Consider the following 13,466-nt stretch of genomic DNA (forward strand, 5'->3'; position numbering starts at 1 on the left):
AAGAACAGAAGAAGTAAAAAAGATAACTTGTTTCTAAAGGGAACTGCGAATATGAATGGATAGCCGAGATCAGGGGAATTCCTAAGCAAATTTTGAGGAGGCATAATCGTGAGGAGAAGAGTGCGTTTGGAGTGAGTAAAGTTTGACACTTTTGCCTTGAAGGAAAAATAAAATACCTATTTTCTAATTATTATATATGATGACATTATAAAGAATAATTGGGACAATATAAACGGATGATAAATTTGTAAAAATAGTAAATTAACAGCTTTACCCCACAATACAATTAGAAAAAGATATTTTCTAAAAGTTTTATAAGAAGTCCTTTTACTTAAAAAAAAGACAATTGTGTCTAATAAAAGATTTGTTATTTTTGAAAGTACATACTTTTAGATAATACCATGATAGTATGATATGATATAATATATATTATATGTGGGCCCATACGGTTGTGTGGTGAAAAATAGTCAGGAGAGCACAAATTGTTGCCCAGGGAGGTGATTCAGGCTCAAAATTCTCTTGTACCATCAAAGAAACCATGTTTTTGGTAAACAATTTAGCCTGATTTGTCCGAAACAAAGTCAATCCCGGTCTGATTGCAGCTTAGAACAGTTGGTGAAATCAGCCGGTTGAACCGCATTTTTATGGTTTGTTTGTCAAGTACATGATGTCAGAGATTAGTCAAAGTCCACGTCGTTGCTGTCAATTTATTCTACGTGGTCTCTCTCTATTCACTAACGCGTTTTTTGGACGAGAAAGCTTATTTCTGGATCTCCATGTATCTCTCCGTGATACGCGGAGACAATTCGATGAATATAAGCTTGTGTCTTTCATTGTTGTTGCCGTGAAGACGACTTCTGTTCCCAGCCTCTTTCCTTCTTGTCTACTTCTTCACCTTGTAAGTTTTCTCCTCTCCTTTTCCTTTTTATTTGATTCAAGGGTCTGCATTGCATTGAAGCTATTATTTCAATCCTTATTTTTCAGTTCCAGATCATGGGTTTTTGCTTTCTTCTTCAATATCTGCTGAAAATCAAAATTGATCTGAATATTCTGAAGTGGTTGAGATGTCATTAGATGTGACTGACTTGTTCAAATTATCTAAATGTCGTGGGGTTTATATGATCTGTTTACTATTTTTATCTATTTTCTGCTGATTTGATTGATGAGTTTCCGTTGGAATGATTTGGAATTGAATAGGCTACGTTCTGAGATTGATTTGATCCGCCTTTTTTCTTCAATGGGTTTTTCCAATTCGATTGAACCTAAGTAGGATCAGAGTTTTGTTCTCTTTTGGTCTTTGGAGGATTTGAAAGGAATAGGTTTTATGGATCTGCAGAACTTCTTCTTTAATAGTCACTTCATATCGTCTTCGCAGAGCATCTATTGCAAATGGATGGAATTGTGTCACTAGTGAAACCTATTGTCCTTATCATTCAAAATGTTTCCCGAGGGCCCTATTTTATCTTTTATTTTCCAATGGTTTGGAATCTGAAAAATTCAATTCCAAGTTGATAGTTGAACTATAATTAGATAATCCTACAAAGCAGTGGGAGAAAGGAAGAGAAGGGGCTTTTTTTTTTTTTTGGGGGGGGGGGGGGGGGGGGGGGGGGGTGGCTTGTGGGGAATGAAAAAAGGAACATAATGTGCAAGTTTGCATAAAGTGATGTCCTGGGTGAAGATGGAACAAAATGAAAAGATTGACCTTAGTCAATCAATGGTTTGGTTGCTGGACAGATGCAATATTTATCTGTGAGCTTCACAAACTTTTCTGGACTGGGATATAATGTGGAATGGTGTAAAGTGGTCTCAAGATGTTCTGAATTGGTGCACCATGTTGAAAATTGAATGTTTGCAAGGTCTTTAGTTTAGGGCTGTGTTCGGTATTGATTCTTGTATCTCGTAAGACAAATAGATTTATCATATGAAAGAATGCATAGAAAGACTCCCGAAGGTTTTCTTGACCACTACAGGTTTGTGACTTCCTTCCCACTTTTTGAAATGTCATAATTGTTCCGAAGTGTCCCATTTTGGCAGTGTACTTGGTCTTTTTTCCACTGATGTTGAGTGGTAAATGGTAGTATCAGATGGTATTTCAATTTCATTCAAAGAAGGTAGAACTTTCATGTTGTCAAGCTGATGAGGACCGCTTTGTTTGGACGGATGCACAGCCATGAGGGAAACCAAATGAAAAATCACGGACGATGTGAGGAATTTAATTTGGTTCTTTGCAGATGACAAAATTTAACCTAGAGAAACCAGAGAAATTTAACCAAGCAGAGAGAAACTCTGCTCTGTTCTCTACTTTCATAATGTGGTCTTCACTGCTTTGGGAGAAGGTTTTTTCCCCCATTGAGACAATATATAGGAAATTGGAATCGTTAAAAACCCTAATCTCATCATAGTTACAATTTTACCACTGTACATGCAATGGACCAAAACCCCAAGCCAAACATATGCAAGCCTAATAAAAATTATGCAGACTACTACACAGCACAAGAAAAAATGTAACATATCTTTTCATGACTAGCGTATTCGAATTCCTAAGTGCTTTTGTTTTCCTCTTATGAATTGCATGTTGTGGTTTAAGATTGTTGGCTCATTTATTGAATGTCATCTTGGCAATTAAGTTGTGATTTGTGAACCTTCTGAGAAGTAGATGGAAGTGAAGTGGTGCTTTTAGAATTAAGCTATCTGTTTTATGACTGGGTACCACACTTTCTCTACAAATCAACTGGGTAATAAAGCTGGAAATTCAACTGCCACCTGGCTGAACTTTTTGCCTTTTTCTTGTCATCCTCTGTCTATGCATAATTAGTTAGGTAATGGAGGTCCCAGGCTAGACTTATAATTTTTTTGATGGAGAAGATGGTATTTCACTATGGTGCTTTAAATCCATGGAATTTGTGAAGTTGTATTTTATTTGTTTTTGCTTATCAGTTCTGATTCCATGGTATGATATCCACTGAATTACTATCATCTACTGCAGTATTTGGTGCTGGAACTGCATGTAGAGATCTTCCACACTAGTCTACACTTGAGATGTTATTGTTTGTACATTTTCTCCTTTAAACGGCTAGCGAGTCCTGGTTCTTGGTCTGCAGTTCCCTCTGTTTGTATTTTTGTGTATGATCTTTCTTCTCAGGTTGGGCTTACCTATAAGGACCATGCTTGGACACTTGTATACATTGAACAATTAAAGCTGTTAGTATGGAATTTTTAATGCTGAAGTTTCAATAAATGGGGTTTTCCAGGCAATTCTGACCCACACATGATGCATCAGGTGCATCTTGTAAAAATGGTTTTGTCAGACTGATTTTGTGGCTCTCTCAAAGGTTTTAAGCCCCATTTATCCTATTCAAGGAGGCATCAGTGCTCATCATTGATGAGCCCAGGATCACTGTCTGCAACCTCTTAGCTTAAACGGATGATAAATTTGCTTTTTGGCTGTTTAGTCTCTGTGAGACAGGATTCATGATAGTCAAAATATTTCTCATGATTATATGCTGTAGATGCTCTTGTATGAAGAAGTAAAACTAGTGAGTAATATGATTTACTTGATGTTACAACTTTGTTTAATGTGCATAATCTCCTTGTTTACTGTAGTTTCAAATCAGGATTTGCCTTGCCTATGGCTGGGTGTGAGTAGTGACCATGCTTCCCACAGGTCCAGGCCTGCCACTTGGCCTGCTGAGAATTCAACTGTCATGCTTTATTATATTCAAATTTCAAATAATAAACCAGTGACACTGTTTTAAACCAGAATCAGCTGGACAAGCCAAGACAACCCAGACTGACCCAAGCTTCTTTATCTCAGCCCAAGACCACAATCCTAGCCTAAATCTGCAAATTCTAGATACCAAACTCAAGAAGCCACACAGACAGCCCAAGCTGCTTCTTCGGAAGTTCAGCTAACCATTTCAAATCTTCTTAACCATGGCATAACTTGGGAACTGTGAGTTTTGGTGCTTAGTAGGATGATGATTGTGGAGATTGTTCCATTAGATTTGTTTTTTTCAGTGAGAAAGGCTTTTTGACTGGCTTGATTAGGAGACAAATTGAAGATTATGATGCCATGGAAATGAGGGTTTGGACTGTGGATGCATTCCTGACTCACAAACACCTCTTTGTTGGATCAACTATGGCACTCACTTGCGAGCTCTGATTGGTCTAATTAATTTATAAACCTTCTACGTCATGAGTGATTGAATTTCTGCTTTCAGTTTCTAACAGGAAATGAACTTTTCCTCTTATTTCATTCTTTTCCCTGTTTCAAATTTTCTTTTTCACATTCATTTGCTTTCTCACTTTGAAATTTGGAGTTTGAACTTAAAGGGTAATGCAGTATCAGACCAGTTCAATCGGTTTCGATCCAACCCCAAAAGAACTGTCCTGATGGGATTGATCCTACAAGATTTGGACTTAATTAAGTATTTTATTTCAGATATCTCAGTTTTAATTTTAGTCTTTTATTTGATATAGTACTACTATGTGAGTGTGTTCTAGACTTCAGTTTGGATTCTGTTTTAGATTTTGATTTCAACGAGGTTTTGTGTTTTATTTCCTTTAAACAGCTTGTGTTAAGATACAGATTTCAGATTGAATAGATTGAAGAGCTTTGTTTGGTATTGAGAGAAATAGGGAGGGGAAGAAGGGAAGTAGAACAGGGGAAAATATATCTCTCAACCAGTCTCTTTCAGGAAGTGGAAACAGAGGAAGAAAAATCCAATGAAAAGCGAAGGAAAACGTGGAATTTAGTCATAAATTTCTGGACAACACTTTCTGTAGGGAAGAGTTGGAGACACTTGAGCAGTGAATGGATGCTTCTTCCATCATGTCAGTGGTGGGATCATTCAAGGAGAGAATATCAGGGCCAACTGTGCAGCCTTTCAAGCATAATGGCAATGTTGGTTTGGGTTTTGGTTAGTGAATTAAAATCATTTTAGGGGTTTTAGGGACTGTGCCTCAAATTCTAGGAAATTTGAATCTAATATTTTACACAGATTGGATTTGAAAGATCCCATGTGGCAATCTAAAGGTTCTTGGCAGCATGGTGGCCTTGCTCAAACTTTAGCATGGATGAGCCAGATATCCATTGAATCATATGGCATTGTGATATTAGAATCTTTAAAGTGGCTTATCTTATTAGCTTTTCCTTCTTTCTGGATAAGCTCTTTATCCATCACTTATGTCACTGCATGAGTCCCAAATTCTGTGCTACTGGCTGCTGGGAAATTCAGAAGGCATGTAACTTAGCTACTTCATTTTAAGCTTCCTTCTAGCTTCTGATTCTGTCTGATTCTGTTTAATGGACTTCTACTCCCAAATTCATTATATATGTAGCTATGTCCAACAAAGTCTATTATTCTGACGCTTGTTAAGTGGTAGTCTATTATTCTGGCGCTTGTTAAGTGGTATCTTAGGGATATCATTCCCTACTATGTCATATGTTGATTCGGGTGTCCCTATTAATACATATCTTATTCTAGAGTAAATTTCCAAGCTGTGTTTTTTGTATATTTTGAATGTAGAGGCAAATTTGTATTGGTTCATGTATTTAAAACAAGTGTAATCATGTGAAAATGACGAAGACATCTGTTGAATCTGCTGATTGAAGTTTGGTAAAAGGTTCATTGACCTCAGCAGTTGCTCAATTAAGACCCAGGGAACTGAAATTGTGTGTCAATGGTTGCAGGAGAGGTTGGGGCAGGGGTCGCAATAAAGCATGGTTCTTGACAATGTATCTTCTCCCCATCGAAGGTCCCAAATCCTAAAGTCTTCATCGTTTAGGAAACAGTTCCCTCGTGACGAGTTTGGGAGCTTGTCAACCCTTGTTCGACGGCATTCTTTTCTTCTAACAACTCTTACTTTTCTTACTTTTCTGTGTTGTATTTATCTGTACTTTGCTGTCACTCTGGTAGCAGCAGAATCTTGTTCAGGATTGACTGGAGCTCAAAAGGCATCATGTCAGTTGAAGGAGGCAAAAACTTTTGTATCCAAAGGAAAATTGAAATTTTTCTGAGACAACTTTGAACTTTTTTAGTCTTTCTTCCTTATTGTTTGTTATAGTTGGGTGCTTGTTAGGGAATTGTTTTGGATTTCCAGATAGAATGAATGTCCCTTGGGCTTCAATCATTTTTACACCATTGGGTGGGAAATTTTATATTATTGTATTCTAACTGTCTTCTGAACATTGGACTGTCAATATTAATGATTATAGGATATTGTGAAGTTGTGTTTTTGATAGAACTTATTCCTAAATTTCTTTATGTTCTTTCTATTACTGATAGCAACCATAGATAGATAGCAGAGGGTCCACTGAAATGATCGATGTAATGAAGAATCAGGTTTGGACTGGCTGATCATGATTCTGGCCAGTACAGAGTGGTGAATTTATAAGCTATTTCTTAGGTTAGGGGAGAATTTGGCCTACAATCAGATCTCCAAAGTTGAAGTTCAGCACAAACATGAATGACTGATAATTCTATTGGTTCTCTTGAGATACCCTTCCTGTTACTTTGTATTCCTTATGATTACTAGGGTTTCAATTGAATGAATTGTTGCTTGAGCAGCGTTGAAACTCAAAAGTGAAGAACAGTAAAATTCTGGGTGGTTTAGGTTTTGAGCAAGGTTCTTGCTGATCCGTGGGCGCACAGTTGATGGCCTGTCGAAAGTTGGGAACTGGGGTGAGTAAATGGAAACCTCAAATGGAAAGAAAACTTATAGAAGAACCATGGGAAGTCAGAACAGTGGATTGTCTTCAAACCTCTTCATAACCTTACCTGCTCTGGCTTTCACACCAGATGATGGGCAATTGACAACCAACAGTCTGTGCTGTGTTGGTAGTATTACAGATCTAATACTTATCCAAGTCACCCTTGTGCAAACTAAATGCTGTTGGTTAATATTGTAGACTTGGTAGTGTAAATTAAATTATTCACATCATAAAGAAATGAAGAGAACTCTTATGGTCACACTTTGTTAAGTAATGAGTTGCAATCTGTGCATACCTTTAATTCGTTTTATATTAGCAATGACAGTTTCTTTCTAGTCTTTAGTCCAACAAAAACTTTTCAAAGAAAGATTATGAATTATGTAAAGATGTTCCTACCATCCCAAGATTACCATCTTCATTAAAAGAGGAAGACACTATTTAAATTGTACAAAACCCAAGAGCCACTCTTTCAAAAATAAAAATAAAAATATAAGGGTTAAACAATTCAGATTTGGGAATATATAGGCTTGAGAACCCTTGCCAATGATGCCCCTGGGTTATAGAAAAGTTGCCATGCTAACCTTTTTTTGGGTAGAAAAGGGTCTATATATTAACGCGTGACCCACGCAAGGCATCTAGATTACAAAGATCCAGAAACCCAGGATCCAACAAAGGCCAAAGAGTCCGGCACGCTACGGACACAGCCTTACCAGCAAGGAAGTCTGCTATAGCATTATACTCCCTTTTAACATGAAGAAACGAAATATTTTGAAGTCTAGAGGCAAGATTCACCACATCCCAGACTAAATCTTGAATGTCCACTGGAATCAACTCCATCTTGGTCACAAAGTTGATCACCTCCGCCGAATCTGATTCCACCAGGACATTACCATGGCCTTCCTCTAAAGCCAACAAAATACCTTCTCTAACAGCCAGCATCTCACCCATCAGGATAGTGTCAAAATTGGCAGGAATCACAACCCCAATGATGGGCTTTCCCTCAGAATCCCTGCAAACAAGGTCCAGCCCACTCCCAACCTCAGTTAGAGCTGCATCAACATTTATTTTAACAAAGCCCATAGGAGGAAAAGCCCACTTCATCATGGCCCTGGACGTTCCATCTGCCTGAACCCTATCCTCAATCCGAAGAGGAGAAGTGAAGCTGTTGGAGAACTCTGCTGCCTCCATTATCGCTTTCTCCACCACCTGCTTAGGCGACCACTTCAATCCCTTAAATACCAGATCATTTCGGGCAATCCAAATTCTCCAGCAGATGTACGCGAAAAGAGACGATGCTTCTCTGAAATTCGATTTCTCCTCGGGTAGACTCCTCCTCCAATCTGAAATCGCCTCATGCATCAATGGGTTCACCGGAGGAGAGAAAGAAAATGGAGATGCAAACCATACTCTTCGAGCAAAGTCACAGTCCAACAAAAGATGATCAATTGATTTCAGAGATCCACATCTACAACACCTTGGATCGAATTTTTCAATTCTCTTGGAAAGCTCCTCCGCCGAGGTAAAGCCCTTGCACAGACTCTCCATAACATGTTTCTAATTTTTGGAGCCGCAAGACATTTCCAGATATTTTTCCATACCATAGAATCAATGTTAACCCTACTGGATCCCGCTGATGTTGATGGTTGTTGCTCTTTTTCCTTCTCTCTAATATTTAGCAAATGATGGTATGCTGATTTTATAGAGAAATTTCCATTTCTCGCAGGACCCCAAACCATTCTATCCTCCCTAGGGATTAAGGTAAGCTTCAACTTCAAGATAGCTTCGGCATCGCCTTGATCAAACACCTCCTTAATTAAGTCCTCCTTCCAAGTTCTAGATGCTTCATCAATTAGGTCAGAAACCCACCTTATTCCTCTATGATCTCTGTTTAGCTCCTTAGTTTGAAGTCTGAACTTGAGAGGATCCACTGGTCCTCCCACACTCGGATGGAATTCCCATTCCCCACAACCCAGACTAAACTAGATTTAATTATTTTTCTTCCTTCTAAAATACTCTTCCATACCCAAGAGGGGTTTGAACCTGCAGGGGTAGTAAGAAAATCAGAATGTGGATAGTAAATCTGTTTAAGAAATCTGACCTAGTATGCCTCAGAATTACTCCACACTTTCTAAGCAAGCTTACAATGAAGAGTCAAATTCTGCAAATATGGATCCCTAAAACCCAGGCCACCTTTGTCCTTAGATTGACATAGTTTCTCCTATGACACCCAACAAATCTTCTTCTTGTTTTCTTTCTCTCCCCATAAGAAACTTATGGCATCCTTTCTAATCTTATTATGATGAGATTTAGGAAGGATAAAGTGGGATGCTGCATAGTTGTTAATGGTGAGCCCAACAGACTTCAACATAACTTCTTTCCCAGCCATAGATAGAAGACTTGATTTCCAACCCTGCATTTTCTTACTTGTCCTTTCTTGAATTTCTCTGAAGCTCTCCTTCTTGGAACTTTGAAACTCTGATGGAAGTCCCAAATACTTTTTTGGAGGACCCCCATAGGGAATCCTAACAATTCTTGAATGCCACCTCTTAAATCTTGGAGCAGTGTTAGGGTTGAAATAAATAGATGACTTTTGCTGGTTTATTTGTTGGCCACTAGCAGCACAATAGAGGTCAAGACATGCTTTGATATTCTGGAACTCTTGTAAGTTGACCTATGAAAATAGCACAGTATCATCAGCAAATAACAAATGAGAGATTGGTGTAGTCGTGTTCCTAACTCTCAAACCATAAATAAGATTTTCTTGAAGAGCAGCCCTGAACACAACATTTAATGCTACAGTACAAAGGACGAAAATAGCAGGGGATATTGAATCTCCCTGCCTAATCCCCCTCGTGGGTTCAATGAATCCCCTGGTAGCTCCATTAACTAAAACATTGTAAGAGACTGATTTGATACAAGACATCACTAGAGACACTCATTGATCACAGAATCCCAGCTTAGATAAAGTCCCTTCTACAAAGTTCCATTCCAAGCTATCGTAAGCTTTCTTTATATCCAGTTTAAGGGCCATAACTTTCTTCTTTCCTCTCTTCCGATTCTTGATATAATGAAAGCACTCATGAGCCACTATGATATTATCAGAGATGCTTCTATTGGGGACAAAAGCAGACTGAGGCACACTAATAATCCTATCTAGAATCCCTTTCAGTCTAGTAGCAATAACTTTAGTTGCTATCTTAACAGTAACATTGCAAAGACTGATGGGTCTAAACTGATTAATAGTTTCAGGTTGGTCACATTTAGGAATTAAACAAACATAAGTAGAGTTTATTTCCTTAGCCATACTACCGAAGAGGAAAGTTCCAGAGACAAACTTACAAACATCTCCTTCTACCAAATCCCAATAGTGTTGATAAAAGGCTGGAGGAAGTCCATCAGGGCCAGGGGATTTCAAAGGAGCCATCTCCACCAAGGCAGCCTTTATCTCCTCCTTATCGGGAGGACTCATCAACATGATGTTATCTTCCAAAGTGACTTTTGGCTCAATCAAGGAGAGAACACTGTTGAGAGAGTCTTCATCAATACCTGCAGAACAAAAGACATCTTTGTATTTGGCCACTACTTCCTCATAGATCTCCTCTTCCGAACTTGACCATCTACCACAACTTAATTTCAACTTTGAAATTCTGTTCCTGTTTCTTCTTTGAAGAGTTGAAGTCTGAAAAAACTTGGTGTTTCTATCACCAGCCTTTAGCCATAGTTCTCTTGATTTCTTGGCCCACATCTCCTCCTCTTTCTCATATTTCTAGTAGTTGATGTAATTTCCCCTCTTTCTCTTCATTTCCTTGTGAAGGCTGTTGGAGAACATCTTCTAATTCCTTCAAAAGATGAGAGATTCTTGTTTGCACATGGAAGAAGGTGGTTCTATTCCACTTAGAGAATACTTTTTTAACATTTTCAGATTTGGCCATTAACTTTCCTACTGAACTATGTCCTTCTTCAGTACTCCAAGCTTGAGTTGCCACCTTTCTACATTCTTTGTGTTGAAACCACATCGATTTAAATCTGAAGGGCCTCACTCCTGAACTCCTTCCTCCTATAGTGTCAATCACCATAGGAAGGTGGTTAGATCCAATAATGGGATGAACCACAACTGAAGCTTCCCCAAACTGATTTCTCCAATCAGCATTAGCCACTGCTCTGTCCAATCTAATTCTGATGTTAGCTCCTCCTTTTCTTCTATTATTCCAAGTAAAAGGAGGACCATTTGAACCTAGGTCCAGGAAAGAATAGTCATTCAACATTTCCTTGAAGTTGTTGTTATCATAACTATTGTCATTTGAGCCTCCTCTCTTCTATTTCCAAGATATGAAAGAATTGAAGTCTCCAAAACACAGCCATTGTCCCTTCCTATTGCATGCTATTCTTCTAAGATTGTCCCACACCTGCATTCTCTTATCTCTTTCAAGATCCCCATACACCATACTGATCAAGAAAGGATTAGCACCATTAATAGAGACTTCAGCATCAATATATCTCTTGTTCGATTCAAACACATTCATGATTGTGTTAGTCCCAAATAGCACTGCTAGACCACCAGCTTTCCCAATAGGTTCCACCGTAAACACATTATTCAGTTTCAGCTTCCTCCCCACACTTCTCAGCTTCTCCACTTTGTTTTTTGTTTCCATAAGAAATACAATCTCAGGCTGTACTTTCCTTGAGAGGTTAATTAGGGCTTGTTGAACTGTCAGTGTCCTCCCCACACCTTGATAGTTCCAACTTATAATTTTCATAATTCCTTTGGTTGTTGATAACCCCCAACAACCGAGGGGCCCTTCTTTAAAAAATGAAGGACATTTGACTGCAGCATCAGCCTTTGTTTATCAGTATCAGCATTCTTCTCTTGCCCCTTCACTTCTTCTAAATGGGCCTGTTTACTCTTCTTATTTATATGCTTGGCAGCTTTACCATATGTAAGTCTGATTGTATATGGTTGAGCTGAGTTTCTCCTCCTTGCCATCTTCTTCAAATTTTTGCACTCATTCCCATTGTGAATACCACGTGTGATAAGGCTCCCATGGCATCTCTGCTCCTGCTACTTAATATTGTCCCCACAAGAAAATATTTCTTTACTCAACTGCTGACTAGATTCCCCAATATCCTTTATAGTGACATCAGCATTTTTTTTGTTTCATTTCATTCTTGAAACTAGTCTTCGGAGCCAAGTTGAGATGATTTGAAACCTCTTCTTCACGGATTGGGTTTGGTTGTGGTGGAGAGAGGTGTCTATGGGTAGTAGGTTGGTTAGGGTGGCTGGTGATGGAAAAATTGGACAAAAGGGGCAGCAAAGTCAACTGGTTAGGTGAGTTTTCTTGAATGTGTTGCAATTGGTTCTGAAAAGTAGCTAGGATTTGTAGGGTAGATTGTTCATTGGGTCCAGCTATGTTTAAATGAGGATTGACAAAGTGGGAAGAGCCAACAGTATGGATAAGATTTGCAGGGTAATTGCGTAGACCAGTGTGTAAGTCTAGAGTTTGACTTTGGGGCACTGGACTTCCAAAAATTACAGACATGCAGGGGATAGCTTGTGGGACACTCATGTTAGTAGATTTGACAAGGCTAGAAGATGTAGGACAAGTTAACAGGTTGCTAGTATGTTGGCCTGAGATGGTTGAGGTGGTGGGGGCATTTGGCTTGCAGGAATTTTAATGTCAAGAACAAGTGCTTCTTCCAGCAGAGTCCGGATCAGTGACCCCGACGGGGAGCACAAAGTGCTCCTCGACACTTCCTGACCACAAAAACCAGTGGGGCCCACGGTAAAAAACATTTTGTGGAAAAAAAAACCTTTTTCACCAGTGGGACCCACTGGTTTTTGTGGTCAGGAAGCCATGGGGGAGCACAGAGTGCTCTCCCGACGGGGAGAAGATCCGGATTCCTTCCAGCATGCGTTGAGTAGGCATAAAAGCTCTAATGGAAATAGAGTAAGGAAGGGGAGGGAAAAGAGAACAAGTAGAAGCATTTATGCATTTGTGACTTACTTGATGATTCCTCTTGACTTGGAAGAACTCTTCACACTTGTTATCAATGTGTCCCAGAACTCCACAATAATAACAAAATGTAGGAAGCCTTTCATAGCTTACAGCAATATGTATGGTATCTCCATTCTTCCTTTTGAATCCAGTTTCTTTTCTGAGCTTCTTGTTTATCTCCACCTCTATTCTGCCTCTTAAAAAAGGTTTCTTCATCCCATCTCTACTACCTTGTATGATCATCAGCATAATAGGTTCCCCCACTTTAGCAGCCAGCTTTATACCCATTTCCAAGTTAAGCATTTCTTTCGGTACTCCATAGAAGTGAACCCATAATTCCTGCTTGTTGAAGTCCCATTGTTCTTCATCATTCCAATGTTTTAGAACCAAGAGATTTCCTGAGACAAACCACGGGGATCCCTCTAGGACATTCTCCACATCGATGAGATGTTCAAAAGTAAACATGAATAAGTGAGAGCCTAGTTGTTCTACCGTTACCTCATGCAGAAGATTCCAAGCTTTAATCAGGGATTCATTGACAGCTTGAACTCTAAAAGGTCTCCCTTCTAAGACCTTCCCTACTAGAGTACACTCAGGATCAGCTTAGTAAAGTCTTCAGCAGTGGCGGAGCCATGGAGGGACGAAGGGGGCCATGGCCCCCCCTGGATTTTTGAAAATTTAAAACTGCCTACATATTTTCCTAATTTTTCTCAACTTTACGTATGAAATACCATTATCTGCCCCCTCCAAAAACAAAAAAT

The 13,466-nt window shown here is 39.0% G+C and overlaps 2 protein-coding genes across 2 annotated transcripts; one reads left to right on the plus strand and one right to left on the minus strand.

Annotated features, from left to right (window-relative positions):
• Positions 1-747: 747 nt before the first annotated feature.
• Positions 748-7,584, plus strand: LOC148999857 (ephrin-A3 protein). The gene is made up of 2 exons (XM_089140653.1): positions 748-898; positions 5,693-7,584. The coding sequence occupies exon 2, from the start codon at positions 5,723-5,725 to the stop codon at positions 6,017-6,019; it is 297 nt and encodes a 98-aa protein (XP_088996779.1). The 5' UTR covers positions 748-898; positions 5,693-5,722; the 3' UTR covers positions 6,020-7,584.
• LOC148999858 (uncharacterized) lies at positions 7,316-8,257 on the minus strand. The gene has a single exon (XM_089139102.1). It carries the CDS (start codon positions 8,255-8,257, stop codon positions 7,316-7,318), a length of 942 nt encoding a protein of 313 aa, XP_088995228.1.
• Positions 8,258-13,466: the final 5,209 nt, after the last annotated feature.

Source organism: Hakea prostrata, chromosome 11, assembly GCF_041222555.1.
Source record: "Hakea prostrata isolate BN-2017 chromosome 11, UWA_Hpros_2, whole genome shotgun sequence".
In the NCBI taxonomy this organism is placed as follows: domain Eukaryota; kingdom Viridiplantae; phylum Streptophyta; class Magnoliopsida; order Proteales; family Proteaceae; genus Hakea; species Hakea prostrata.